The sequence below is a fragment of the Photinus pyralis genome, unplaced genomic scaffold, assembly GCF_008802855.1.
Source record: "Photinus pyralis isolate 1611_PpyrPB1 unplaced genomic scaffold, Ppyr1.3 Ppyr1.4_LG1, whole genome shotgun sequence".
In the NCBI taxonomy this organism is placed as follows: domain Eukaryota; kingdom Metazoa; phylum Arthropoda; class Insecta; order Coleoptera; family Lampyridae; genus Photinus; species Photinus pyralis.
This window is the reverse complement of record NW_022170249.1, coordinates 579,532-594,969: the sequence shown is the minus strand read 5'-3', so window position 1 is coordinate 594,969 and position 15,438 is coordinate 579,532. Positions and strand designations below refer to the sequence as shown.

The 15,438-nt window shown below is 35.7% G+C and overlaps 1 protein-coding gene and 2 long non-coding RNA genes across 3 annotated transcripts; all 3 read left to right on the top strand.

Moving 5' to 3' along the window:
* Positions 1 to 135: 135 nt before the first annotated feature.
* Positions 136 to 2,470, top strand: LOC116160548 (tigger transposable element-derived protein 6-like). Its single transcript, XM_031473771.1, has 2 exons — positions 136 to 190; positions 439 to 2,470. Exon 2 carries the CDS (start codon positions 439 to 441, stop codon positions 2,329 to 2,331), a length of 1,893 nt encoding a protein of 630 aa, XP_031329631.1. The 5' UTR covers positions 136 to 190; the 3' UTR covers positions 2,332 to 2,470.
* Positions 2,471 to 10,460: 7,990 nt separating this feature from the next.
* On the top strand, positions 10,461 to 11,120 carry LOC116158781. Its single transcript, XR_004142812.1, has 3 exons — positions 10,461 to 10,621; positions 10,677 to 10,752; positions 10,846 to 11,120. It is a non-coding gene; the product is annotated as an uncharacterized LOC116158781 (long non-coding RNA).
* Positions 11,121 to 11,157: 37 nt separating this feature from the next.
* On the top strand, positions 11,158 to 14,805 carry LOC116158780. Its single transcript, XR_004142811.1, has 4 exons — positions 11,158 to 13,994; positions 14,046 to 14,198; positions 14,248 to 14,362; positions 14,720 to 14,805. It is a non-coding gene; the product is annotated as an uncharacterized LOC116158780 (long non-coding RNA).
* The last annotated feature ends 633 nt before the right edge of the window (positions 14,806 to 15,438 follow it).

Sequence of the window (15,438 nt, the reverse complement as noted above, 5' to 3'; positions counted from 1 at the left end):
TGGGTAATTCCGGCCACCATAGAAATCTGTTACAGTTGTCTATGCAATTCCTTTATTTGCCCCTAGGTGTCGCTGTGCAAGAACTCAACCTAATGTGCGCGTTCGTAACGGTATAGAATAAGTGGCTGCCGTTTTATTTATAAAAATCGCCAAACATCCTGTTTTTAATAAGAAAATAATTATTTTAAAGGTAAGTGTAGCTGTCCTTTTATCATAATAAAACATTGTTGTGCTATCAATTTGTCATTATGGCTATGTGTGAAAGGAAAATGATTCCCATTGAAACAAACCCTTGCATAATTTTGTAGTAAACGCCATTTTAGTTGATGCTGCATATAGGGTTAATACCGGCGAAGACTGGAGGATAATGGCGGCTGTGGCCGGTATTACCACCCGTTACTATTATCACCACGTTAACAGGTGTATTCTGTATTTCAGATGCCTCGAAAATATTTGCGAACATCTACAAAGGCTTCCTGGTCATCTGAGAATATGAACGCGGCACTAAAAGCTATTAGTGACGGGGCGAGTGTACGTCAAGTTAGCATCAGATTTGGGATACCGAGATCTACTCTTCAGGATCGGATGAAAAAAGGGGATAACTCGCGCGCGGTGTTAGGTCGAAAATCAGTATTTTCAGTTAATGCAGAAAAAGAACTTGTAACCGAAATAATTAGACTCTCTAAAATATTTTATGGACTAACATCTCAAGAAATAAGACAATGTGCATTCAACTACGCCGAAAAAAACAACATAAACCATCCTTTCATTAGAGATAAAAAGGCTGCCGGAAGAGACTGGATGGAGCGATTTCTAAATAGAAATCCTGAAATTTCTGTTAGGAAACCTCAGCCCACCAGTCTTAACAGACTCACCTCTTTTAATCGGGAAGAAATTACATTATTTTTTTCCAAACTGCAAAGTGTAATGGAAAAGCATAAATTCACACCAACACGCATATTTAATGCCGATGAGACCGGTATTAGTAATGTCCAAGTATCAGCAAAAATATTAGCACAAAAAGGACAAAAAAGGGTTGGATTTACTACAAGTGGAGAAAGAGGTAGAACCACAACTGTCATGTGCTCCTTCAGTGCCTCAGGAATTTATGTTCCCCCGTTGTTTATATTTGCTCGTCAAAGGATGGATGCACAATTAAAGAGGAATGGACCACCCGGAGCTGCATATGCTTGTTCTTCCAATGGTTGGATAAATGAAACTTTATTTATAGACTGGCTTCATCATTTTGCACGGTTCGTGAAATCGACAACAGATGATCCAGTATTGTTAGTAATTGACAATCACGTTAGCCACTGTACTCTGAAAGCATACAATTTTTGTCGTGAAAATGGGATTGTGATACTTACCATACCACCACACAGTTCACACCGCACCCAACCGCTGGATGTGACATTCTATAAACCGCTAAAAACAGCGTACAATGCTGAATGTGACAAGTTTCTAAAAAGTCGCCCTGGAGAAAGAATTACTACTTACGAGCTTGCAGAAATATTTAACAAATCTTTTAGCAGAATAGCCACACCTGACAAAGCAATTAAAGGATTCGAAGTTACGGGCATATTTCCGATGAATCCTGATGTTTTCTCCGATGACGATTTCATGGCCGCAGAAAATATAAAAGCTATACAGCAAGCTCAGCAACAAGAAGTACCGAATGAAACCCAGAACCATGAAGCAACCCGTGATCAAAATGCAGCACTTAATGCAAACCAGAACGATGAAGAGACTCTTGATCAAAATAGTTGCGATGGAAATGGTTCTAGAAAACGGAAAGAAGATCAAGATGAAGCAAGCGAAGTTTCATTTAGACAAATTTTGAATTTACCTTCGTGCAGTAATACTTTGCCAAAAAAGATGAAGACCAGTAGGAAAAAGCAACATGCAGAGATATTTACATCCACTCCTAACAAAGACCAATTAGAAGAAAAGGAAAATAAAAAACTGGAAAAGCAAAAAAACTTGGAAACAAGAAATGAAAAACCAAAATTTAGACGTGTTTTAGCGGTAGATGGTCTTAGATCAAATATTAGAATATCTAACCAAAGCAAAATGACAAAAGTCGTTCCTACACCTCGGGTTAAAGTTAACAGAACGTGCAAAGTAAAAATATCGCAACCGAACCAAGAAAGTTCCGAAGAATTCGATTCTGATGAGGAAAATGACCAAGAAATCAATGAAGATGTCTGCCCCGTATGTGGAGAGTTTGGGAAAAATGAAATATGGGTCAGATGTGTAGTATGTGGGCAATGGGCCCACAAAGAATGCATCAATCAAGAAAGGAAGGACTACATTTGCGATTATTGCCTATAGTGGTAGTAATACCGGCAGGTGTCCGTTATTGCCCCCTTAGTGGGTGTAATTCCGGCCACTGTTAAGTTTCATATTATTTATAATAGAATTTTTGTTTTATGTTTTCTTATTAAACATAAATATACGTGTTTCGTAGTGATATCTGCCCTATTCATTTTTGCTTTTATCGAAATATTGTAATAATTACAAAGGGTACAATATCCAATATTGCATAGGGGGCCGCCATTCACCCCAGCTACCCTACTGTTCACCAGGGCCGTAGAGAGAAACTTGGGACCCGGGGGGTTGTAAGCACGGGCCACCTGTTTTTGTGATTAAACTTTACTATTCCCATTATGTAGATATTCAAAAATTATGCATCAGTACCTTTAATGTTTATGTTTGAATATATATATATATATAAAGAATTATCACTTATTTACTACACATAGGGATTATCACTCTTACGACACTGGAGGATGTGATGAGATACGTTCAATGTACTACAGGACAAGCAAATCCCAAAACAACCCTCACTATTGGGCAACTAAATTCTACAACAGTCTCCCTGAAAGTATAAAAAATATGGATGTTGCAAAGTATAGAGTGGCAATAAGACTACACCTATTACGGCATGCCTTCTATACTAGTGAGGAATATTTAAATCACAAGCACGATGTATAAGCATAACTATGTTGACGTTTGCAAATGCGTTTGTATAAAGCAAGAAAAAATAAATCTAAATCTAAAGTGAACTACCAGCGCTTGTCTTCGTCGTTAAACAAGTAAGTTCCTTTTTTATTAATTCGTCCTGTTAACCTCAATTTTGCAGTGAGCCGCTCTTACCGGTCCGCTAAGAATTAGATTAAAATACTTTCAGATGTGATATTAAGTAAGATATTCAAGAATGTAATATATTATTAAGCTATTGAATTCTTACAGACGCTGTTCAAAAAAATGCTGTTGCCAGAAAGAGCACTGAAAAGGACATTATTGATAGCATTAAAAATTGGTTCCGCCATGCAGACGATAGATGTAAAAATAAGTACGTATGTATGATCCTTTGAATGTGAACTGTAATAATTTTGTTTATTTGTAGAAAACGTCGCCAGGTTCATACTATGCTCACAAATATATCTGTTCATAATTATTGTCACTGCTTACCTACATTTTTCCAAAATCTATTTAATTTTTCTCAATTTTATGTATTGTGCTTAATTTACTAAACTCATGAATAATTTATCTGTTGGAATTATTTAATTTATATTTCGGATATATCCCATTCATCCATGCAATGCTTTATGCAAAGTTAAATAATTAGATTTTTTCATTAAAAACGTAGGTAGGTGCGTATGTTTGCAGACACATTTAATAATATAATTAAAATCTTAGAGAACAAATAAGGAGAATGTCAAGGACACGGAAGATGGGCCGAAGTGGAGATACACGAGATAATAGGCGATTCTAAGTAGTAATTACTTAAATAAAATGTAAAATTCAAATAAATCAATACTTTGTAACATACTCAACGCCACCTCTCTCTCATTATACAAATCACGTGCCCCTACGGCTGACTTAAGCAAACCCCTAGATGTCATGGCCAGAAAAGTAATAGCTCACGAACTCGCAAAGGCAGAATAAGACGGACCCGGAACGGCAAGGAAGCAACCTCAGTTCGGTAAGCTAGTCTAACCGGTTCCATATAGACGCTTCGGTGGCTTATGGTATTCCTGTGTTAACGACAAGCAACTACTTCGACCGCTACCGTACCCGCTCGTGACAGTGCAACGTGATCGTTTGTTTTATGGACCTCTTGTATATTTTAGTTGTTAAGTGTTGTAAATATTTTCGGAACCTAGCCCTGTAAATAAAATAGTCTTGTGCTTGGCGTGCGGAGTAATCACTACCCCCATCGTCCCATCAACTTTGATTTTTGGATATTATATATACTTCCTCTTTATTTATTTATTATCCTTCTCTTGTTCTGGGTCCTCAACAGGCTTGCGCCCAATTACAGAGTGACCCGCATAATGCTTTTTAGAGGTGCCTCTGCAGAAGGTCTTATAGTCCAACGCTCTATTACTGAACCATAAAGCCGGTTTTGTCTATATATCTATGGCTGATTACTATTATGTGCCTAATAGATATCTCTCTACACATCTCTGCAATGTCTATGATGTGTTAAAAGTTTGTTTATTTTGTCATCATTAGATGTGTTATGGGATATTACCAAACATCTATATTAAATCTATGTGATATCTATGATTGATATAGATATTACGCGGACATCTGGATATCCATTACGTACCCATAGGAATTAAAAAAAATATCTTGGATTGCCAAACAAACATGCGAGTGACACAATTTTTAAGAAAAATCAGAACAGATTTCCTGTCACTACAAGTGGAACGTAATCTAGGAATTTCAAAAAAACGATTAAAGTTAGGAGATCCGCAAAGCGGAAAAAATTCTCAAGAAGTTTGGAGAAAGAAAAGTAAAACAAGCTCTCACTTCTCCGGTAGGTTTTTGAAAAAAACAGGATAGTAACCTTCACACAGACGAATTGATATAGCCCGAAGACGATCCGGATAAAATCCAATGCGCTTATTGCGGTCACGGGATGAACAATAACTTAACTCTATGGATTCAGTGCGATAAGTGTCTACGCTGGATTCACCAAGCCTGTGTAGAATATAGGGATCTGCATTTAGACGAAGAATTTATTCGTACTTGTGCACTCAGTCTACGCCGATTGCCTGTATTAAATCCCACAATATTTTTAACGAATGTACTTCCTACAAAAGATGAAAATTTGTCCGAAAGGTGGAGGCAGGAAAGGAAGATCGGGGCCACTTCGTCGCATATGGGTAGTATAATGTAAAATTAAAAATCAAAATTCTTATGAAGGTGTCATTAAAAACATTTTACATCCTAATGAAATTAATACTCAAGCCATTTTACATGGTTTACAATTCGAGAAAGTTACCAGAGAAGAATATTGTTCGAAAACAGGATTTGTCTGTAAAGTAACCGGACGTCGACTTACAAGATTTACTGAATGGTTGGAACTTTGGGAAAACTATTCTACTATCACAGAGTTAAACAAACATACCATAAAGGCATCCAATTTTAGAACTATCTGTTAATACATGTGTCGTCTTGTGATATTGTTTATATACACTATTTATAAATATATGTTTCTATGTTTTTGACGACTGTAAGTGCTTTGCACATTAGCAAGATTTATGTAATAAATAAATAAATAAAATAAACAAACAACATATCAGTGTCCAAATTGCAACTCTGTGGAGTTATTGTTCACCTGAGTTTCTAAAACATCAGAAATAATCTCAACTTCCTAGAAACACCACCATGCCTGTAAGTAGTATACTTGACACAATAAAACAGTTTGTCCGTGCGAAGCGAAATCCAAATCTTGATTGGCAACAATTCCTGAAAGTGAAACAAGATGCTAACCAAAACATTGATGAATACGCTGCTCATCTTTTAACTTTAGCCGAGTATGCTGATGTAGATATACTTTGTTTCACTGGTGCTGAACCTGACGTCATAAATGTGATTCTCTCTTCATTACATTTAAATCGATTGAGACAAAAAAAATTACGTCATTAACGTAAGTCGTGACAAATAAACCAATTGATCTGTCATAATATCAATCCGTCAAACGATTTTCGTTATAGACAGATTTCCAGTGTTGATTAGATAGTTTGTGTTAAAAGTGAAGTAAATATCATCAAAGTTAAAAACGCTTAGGCAAGTCGACAGTGCAGCAACGCCGTTAATAGACAAGTATTTTAAAAATTTTACCATAATGGTTCGATTCGCTCATATCATGAATTTAGGTCATTCCCGTTACCATTAGGTAAATATGACGAACCGATACACAGAATGAAGATGTTCGCCAGAACACTTAGGTATTGAATTGATTTTATAGGTGAGAATGTTACACTCCGTTCCTTACACAGTAATCTTCAACGACTTGATGGCGTAGAAATATCTGCTACCTCTTTGTCCCGCAGTTTGAAGAAACTGAAATTCACGTGGCGGAGATGCACCGTTTCCAATAGATTATTTTTAATGGAACAGCCCTATGCAGTTCAAAGAAGACTACAATTTTTGAGAGACTTTAAACACAACGAAACTTCACTCTTTGCATTACGAGCTGTGGTTTTAGACGAAACGTGGATATACAGTAAAGGGTCTTTTAGAAGAAGCTGGCAAGATGGTACTCTCAAAACAGTTAGAAAAAGAAGTGGTGAAGGGGTCCGGTATATACCTAATACTCCATGCAGGATCAGAAGATGGATTTGTGGTGTAGTGTCGTTTTTTCTTTTGTACATACGATTTGAATATGAACATTTGAGAGTTTTTTCTTCACTATCTGTTGTAACAGTATTTCTGTACAGCTTATTTAAACTTTTATTTTTACGTGATTCAAGTGTCCAGTCTAAATGTAATCATGACTCCCACGTATGAATGATGTGACTGAATGGGAATGCATTTAAAGGAGAATTGTTTATTTTAAGTTATTGTAGCTGAGTATGCATTTCAAAGATAGCCGCTATGACGCAGAAAGAGAATTAAATATAAGTAAATATCGCGACGTAGATAGAATTGCATTCATCGTATGTAAATAAATAAATTAGGGTACAAAACTGCATAGAAATAACGAGTATTAACGCTAAGGTCAAAGTCCGAGTCATTGTAAATAATTAATTGAGAGCTAGTAGAGCGATTCAAATCCGTCTATTCTCTACCGCTGCCAAAGTGTCAAAAGCTTAAGTCACGGGCGTTCAAACTATTTATACATGTGCGAGTTTGCGCGATAAAGCGAATTGAGGTCAGTGGATACTAAGTGAGAAAGTATAAATACGGGGATTTCAAGCACCAGAAGGAGTTGCCCGCCGCCTTTTCACGGAGCAACATCTATGTCAGTCGCGCCCGCAAATTATAAGCGCGAAGTTTAATAAAGCGTTAAGGCGACTTTTATAAGAAAAGCAAGCAAAAGAACCGAGTGAAATAATCTCCATCGAGCCAGCGCAAAAGGCGAAAACGTTTCTTCCCAGCGCGCCGAAGAAAATTGGAAATTTACGAAATTACAGAAGCCTGTTACCGGGCGGGGTAACGTAAGTGGCAAACGGAGGTTGAAAACGTATATTACACAATATTTACAAATAATACAGAGGATATATGTACATATATAAGATCGCTTCTGGCACGTGGGATGGCGCCGGACTTGACTACGGTCAAGCCGGGAAGTGATGGCGTGCGGAGACGGTACTTGAGCCCAAGCGACCAGCCTCAGTCGCTTGTGTAGGGTAAGGTAGGCTTGCCCAGGCACAAGTGAAGTTCCCCTGTCGGTGCGCTGCTTATAAACGATTTCCGGTAGAGGCGTCTGGCGACGCGGCCAATAGGGCGCTAGTGGATGGTGGGGTGGAAGTTGCAACCCCTCTCCTAGTCGTCGTAACAAGCCAAGGATTCCGTTGCCGGTACGTGCGCAATCCAGCTGGAGGTACCAAACTGAGATCGAGATAAACCAGGCTGCCTGTGATTGGTCCAGCTGAAAAGCGAATAGCAGCCTGCAGTGGGCGGTCCGAATTCATTCGACTTCCACATCGATCGTGCGACAAAGTGACCTCCAAGTCCTGGTGCACTTATTAACTCGAGGTATTTGTAGACAATAATTCGTTGTAGTTCGCCTCGTTGTAGATTTATTATTTCGTCTTAGTTCGCCTTGTTGTAGATTGATTATTTCGTTGTAGTATTTTTAATTATTACACTATTATAAATTGGTATGTTTGTAAAGGCGATTTAAATTACCTACTAGTGTTGCGTTCAATTTAGTGCTTATCAGCACTATTTGCATTCATTTAAACGACTCCTACCTGAAAGCGTTACTACACGCATTTACAGCAGTGTTGTGTTGACTATCGACTAAAGTGGATAAGAATTTATGAAATACGAATTAATTTTCTTTCTGTACTCGGCGGTTTTGAGAGTAAATACTTTGCTTTAATTCACATAATAAAATACATATTTTCCTTTATATGCAGTGACTTTTTGTGTATGAATGAGTTAACTTTATTTTCACAGGAGTGTGTACCGCCTCACCCCCATTTCTTTTAATATGTGTTACTTACAGATAAAAGGCGATTTCTAAGACAAAAAGAACCCAACAGGTATTAATAAAGATTATTGATTTTTATTCATTTATCCTTTCCCCTCTCCTTGAGGCCAGAAGAATTATCGACTGAAGCTAGCCGGCGCCCAACAACCCTTAATGTTTATAAGAAGAACCACCCCCAAATAAAGGATTTGAAGAAGAGGTGGTAAAGAGAGTTGGAAAGTAACCAGCCGGTTACACTGTTTTCTCTCACAATTGCGTTTTTTTTTAAATAAATCGGATCAGAAGATATTCAAGATCCTTATGCGAATATCTCGACTGTGTGGCAAAAGAGCAGAAACTGTATGTATGCGTTGTTATTTCAATGAGCCAGTGGTATAATGACTACGCTTTATCTCAAATTTGTAAGATGTATAAATGCGAAAGGCTTACCGATAAACCATGGCCTATTCTACTTCTGCAAATGGCTAGTTAAGGGTCATTAAAATTCGCGCAACTTAACGCGTATTCTTCACATTGGTAGCATACTTAATTTCACATCAACATTATGTAAACAAAATATTAATTTACGAACTGCCTAAACAAACTTTAAGTTACAAATGTTCCTATGCGTTTTCTGTAACCATCATACACTTCATCTCAAAGAGTTTCGGATGCTCTGGCAGTATCCATTTGGATTGTCGGTGCAAAGAATCGGTTACATGAGGTGATTACAAACGGTGGAAAAGGTTTAATTCATACCAACGGACTTCCTCTATAAAATACATGACCATTTAACCATTAGGTATAAAACCTACAAGTGATTGTCAACTTGGGCGGTCTAATAATGATGAACGATAGTGACACCTTAATAAATAAGTTGAAACGTCAATGTGACAATATGTAAACCAACTACTAATTTACGACCTGCCTTAATTTTGCTATGACGTCAGATAGTGTGACGAAAGGTTCAGCACCCTTGAAACAAAGTATAACTCCACTCCGGAACGTCTCAAGACAGCAGTGTTAATCCTAGGCCTTAAATCCGAATCGCTGAAAGAAAAAATATTTGCCAAAATTCCTGCCGTCATTCCCTGAAACTTTTATATATCTTCGCACAAAAGAAGCCGCTTTAAACGAAAACATCTACAAATAAACCATATCTTCATCATACCTACTTGAAATCTTCAAGCAATTGTCTCAACTATGGTCAGGACCATCCACGACAACGTGGGGATTGCCCCGCTAAAAGCTTTATCTGTAAGTACTGCAGTAAACTTGGACACTTTACAAATCTCTGTTTATCTGATAAAAATACGAAATCAAAATCAGTTGGCAGTATTTTTGTCCATATTAACGCTTTTAACTCAAACTCTTATTCCAATAATGGTGGAAGTTAAAATCGGTAAAACAATCATAGTAAAGAAGCAGATAAGTTTAAAATGCTAAAAATATTGAATAGTATTTTTTATTATACCTGAATCACAATCTCCGTTTTAAACACTCAAATGCGTGCGAAAAAGGGCCTTTAAAACACACGTGCTTTAAAGTTGCTAAGTAACGAGACTTCAAGTATGACTTTTGAAACTGTCATCTGGATGAAATAAAAAATCCTCTTAGGTCGCTTTCTGTAAATGCAGAACATTTCTTTGGCTTTTGTACCTATCCTTTCACAAACGCGCGTAATTTAGGGTATGCTTCCAAATCTGTTCCACTTTTTAATCGCAGCATTGCTTTAAAGTTTTGAATGAATGCACCAAAATATAGAAGATTTAAATACCTTTGACATTTCCTTCATATATGCCAGCATTATGGATGCATTTAAGACTTTATTCGTAAGTAACTTCCTATATTCATCCATGGAAACAACTTTTCATATTCTTTATAATAGGCTTTACTGGAGTTGGATTTTACACCTACCAACGTTTGTTTAGATTTTACAACAAGCGATTTAATGGACGGTGTATTATCTTTTTCAACGGAAATCGTTTTATTCACAAAGACGATGATTTTTATAAGCAAACGTCAAGCGACATTTCCATGGCAATCGTGAAATTACGAACACCCAGCCCACTTAATTAGACATGTATTCGAGTAGGTGTTTATTAGATAATTAGCCGAAGTGTGTAATATTTTGTTTGTGCAGTGAAATTATGGAATCCCGTACATCAAGAATTCTAAAAATGGGTAAGTTTGTAAAAGTATGGTGTATTCAACCCTATAATCAATACTAATTTTACAGCCATGCTGTTATCAAACGATGTGCATGAAGTGGATGCAACAAGAGATGTTATGGGACTTTCCAATCCAACAGTAAAGTAAGTTTACATTTTTCGTAATAATTTTGACTAATAATTCCTGCTTTATTCCTTAAAAAATTCGATTCATATTGACAACTTGATTTTCTACAGTAACTCATCACCATCAGAAGAAATTGAAGTGCAAGATAACTTTACCTCCACGGCCCCAACTGAAATTAAGCTGAATGCTGATCTTGACAGGTAAGTTTATAATTTTTAAAAGATACCGACAGGACAACTAAGTATAGAATTGTATTTTACTTTAAAATGCGCGCTTAATTCGATCGTGAAGAAGATACAAAAAGATTTGTCTAAGTAAATTAGGTATCATAAATAATTCCCTCTTCTAAAGTTTTGTGTTAATGCCAAAGGTTTACATTCATATTCCATATTACTACCATTAATGCTGTGTTTAATATTGTACAACAAAATTTCTTTGTATACACCTTGGATAAAATATTGATTATTTTATTCCGAAATTATGACATGTGCTGCTCTGCACTGGTACTTTCTTCTGCGACATTCATACTCATGTTGCACCACCGGCGAGCTCCTTCGAGCGTCAGCTTGCATGAAAGCCACGTGGGGTATTTCTTACGCAGCTCTTGTAAGAAATTTAAAAAAGGATTTTTTGAAAAGCGGGAGTTTTTTCGTCTTTTACAGATTACGTTTGTGCCCTTCTTTCTACGTCTACGTCTTCTACATGCCATAATTTCGGAATAAAATTCTCTGAAAGGTCAAACTAAAATTTTGAAGTAGAAGCCCTTACAACTAACATAGTGGAACCCAACGCTGTAGAACCATTACGCGGCGAAAAAAACGCGAATGAAAAGAATAGTTGTGAAAAGCCTTGTCAATCCAGAAAACGAAAAAGAAACACAGAAAAGTGGAAAGTAAACATTAGAAAAAAGAAATGTCAATCTGGGGAAGAATACACAAATGTGAGAGGGAAACTGGTCAAGCCAAGACAAATAAGAAACAAAAAAAATTGCTTGGAGAAATGTAAATTTAACTGTGCAAAGCAAATTTCCTCCGAAAAAAGGGACCAAGTGTTTCGATCGTATTGGACCATGACGCAAAACGAAAAGTACATATTTTTAAAGGAAAGTACTACAAAAGTTAATAAAGGTAGAAAAACTACAAATAATCCGTCCAGGCGGACCTACTCCTTTTTTTATTCATTACAAGTAGAAGGAATAACAATTAGAGTCTGTAAGGATTTTTTTTGGGAACTCTTGGCATATCCCAAAAACCGATCTATACTGCTCATCTAGAAGGCAGTGAGTATAAAAAGGATCATCGAGGAAAACAAAAAGTAACGAGCTTCATGAAAATGAAAGAAGAAATAATCAATCATATTAAAGGCTTTCCCGTGATTGACTCACACTACTGCAGACAAACAACTAAAAGGAAGTATTTAGAACCAAATTTAAGCGTTTCGAAAATGTATGACTTGTATGTCAAACGGTGCAATGAAACTACCAGTACGCCTGGAAAGCTCTCATACTATCGTAATATATTTACGACAGAATTTAATTACGGGTTTCATATTCCCAAAAAAGATCGCTGCCTAAAATGCGAAACATATAAAATAAAAATGCTTGAATCGTTGACTGACAAAGAACAGAAAGATTACGATGAACATATTATACTCAAAAACCAAATGAGAACTGAGAGAGACAATGACAGAAAAAGTAAAGTGGCTGTATTAGGCTTCGATTTGGAAAATGTTATTACTTGCCCTCGCTCAGAAGTTGGAGATTTCTTCTATTCTCAAAAATTGAATATATATAATTTAACCGGACATCTTTCCACCACTGGCCAAACATATTGTGCCATTTGGACAGAAGCGAGACAAGGATGAAGCGAAAATATTATAGCAAGTGCTTTTAGGAGAATACTGGAAGAAATTCTAAATGGCAATAACATAACAGAACTTGTTACTTGGAGTGACTCGTGTGTGCCGCAAAACAGAAATTCTTTTATTTCTTTTGCCATTCTTGATGCTCTTAGGGATCACCCTGAGCTAAAGAGTGTTACTATGAAGTACTCTATACCAGGACATGGAGCAATTCAAGAAATAGACAATATCCACAGTAACATCAAAAGATATATGAACAAAACAGAATTTTATTCGCCACTATCATTTATCAGAAATTTGAAATCGGTAAACACAAAAAAACCGTATTGTATTTTGCAGTTACAGAGTGGTGATTTTAAAGATTTTGAGAGCTGTGCGAAACAACTGTCGTACAATAAAATCCCATTTTCGAAGCTTCTTTGTATTAAATTTACTCAAAGTTTATCAACAATACAATATAAATTGAACTACTTGGATGAATTTAGAAATGAAACCATAAAAGAGGATTCGAACAAATTAAAAAGACGTCGTAATATAACAGCCGAGGTGCCTTCTCAAATAATATCCCTAAAACCCAAAGTTCTTCCTGCTAAAAACAGTATATCACAAGACAAAGTATTAGCGATAAAAAAGATGATGACTAGTTGTATGCCAGATCTGGACAGAAAATACTTTACTTCATTTCTAAATACCTTAAAATAAATCCGTTTGTTTAGTTTGTGAGCTACAATTTGATCAATAAATTTTACACTGATTGTGTCTTTTTTTATTTATTTTGTGCAACCAGCAAGTATATTAAACCGTACCTACAAAAACATTTCAGTTGCCGTGTTAATGAGATCATCTCAAAATGACGATTTTCAAACAACATAGTTATATGTGGCACTTAGCACCCTTTTTACCAAACACTACATTTATGTGGTCAAATTTTTTTATTAACAAAGGTGTATATTCCACATACACCCCTGTTTAATAAAATAAAATGACTTCAGTTCTAAAACAAGGTGCTATCTGTTTTATAGGGTACTAAAATGGAGCAAAAAACCTCACACAAACTAAATAGTTGATAACGGCAATTGATCTTTTAAATCTTTACTTTATTGTCGTGAAAGTTTTGATATTTTATCGCTAAATTAAAAATAATTATTCAAACCGAAAACTTGGAAGGGTTATATCTCAGATAATGACAAGCGACAGATGCCACTTCGCAACGAAATGAACAATATGCAATCCGATTTAAATATATTGCTTAAAGCAAACAATGACGTGCAAATTGAAGAGAGAGGTATTCAAAACGACAGTCCAATTTTGAATATCTTTAAACTAATGCTTTTTACTAAGATGGAACATGTTGAGCAAACAGAAACTTTATCTGATGACCGAGTACAAACAACTACTCGTAAGTGTTTAAAAATATTCATTCATACATATTTATAATTTTTGTTGTTAGGCACAAGAACTAAGCCATATCGGTGGACAAACAACAAAAGAAAGTACAAAAACATTAATGTACCGAATATTTTCAAGCAAATTAGGGTCGTGTTACACATGGGAAGGAATGAAGAAGAAACGATGTAAGGCAAAATAATAATTAAAATTATAAGTAAGAAATTGCAAATCGAATTACTGTTATTTTATTAATTTATTTATAGAGGCTGTAAGATTGAACCCCAAAACTGGTAATGCTTCTGAACTGGATGTAATACAAAATATAAAGTCATGGCTGCTTCGTGCCAGAGAGAGAGAGAGGCATCTGAATAGTGAAAAGTGAGTAATAACATTGTAGTCTGTATGTCCTTAATCTATTTGTATTGCATTTTATAACGCAGTATAATGCAACCCTTTCATTTTAAATTTTGACCGTTCCATAAAATATGGACATTTGTACACAATGGAATGATTCCCTTCAGAATTAAACTATCTACTCAATGTAATTTGAATAATATCGCTATTAAGTACCACTTTTACGGATATTTAAATTTTATTACGTAAATCGTTATCTTACGTGTTTCGATTCTAACGCCCTGTAAAACAAAATTCAAAATAGAAGAAATATCAGTCAGTTGTGTAAAACATTTTCATTGTATAGATATTAATATTTGTCTAATATATTTTTTTTTTCAGGAAAAAAGCTGGAGAAACAGTGGAAGAAGTTACCGATGATGTATTATAAATGTATGAGATTAATAAATAGATCTTGTAACATAAGACTTATTTTATTGAATTCAAACATACATTTCAGTTCCACAGCATATACTTATAAGGACATACACAGCATATGCAATGCACTATGGATGTACGGCGGGAATGTAGTAGATATACAGGTGGACATGCACTGTACGTACTCATGGATATGCAATGTATGGACACAGGAATATGCAATGTATGTACACATGAATATGCAGTGTATGTACATATGGATATACGAGTAGTATGGACGTTCATGACTAGACTTCGGATTATATGCATGGAGCATTTTTTTGCATAATTTCCGAGATTTTTGCATTCTGTACCTATATTTTAAACAAAGTTGCATTTTTCTACATTTTTTAAACAATTTGAGTACTGACTGAATCTTAGAGACGCTTAAAATTAAATTCGTCACAGCAGGTAGGTACATTGTAACAGGTAGTACTATTTCAAACCCTATTCATTAAATCATTACCTAGAATGCAGGTAGGTATTTAAAAACAAATATCAAAAAAAAAATGCTGGCTATTCATTTTTGTCTAATGTGAACAAGATTTGTCACGGACAATTCATTGAAGATTTAGATATAAGCCCTGGTATCATTTCTAAATTAAAATATGCTCCTATTACTTCCGTAGATGTAGAGAGATCAT

Excerpts from the sequence above, each read along its gene's own strand:
- LOC116160548 (XM_031473771.1), top strand. The coding sequence starts at position 439 with ATGCCTCGAAAATATTTGCGAACATCTACAAAGGCTTCCTGGTCATCT.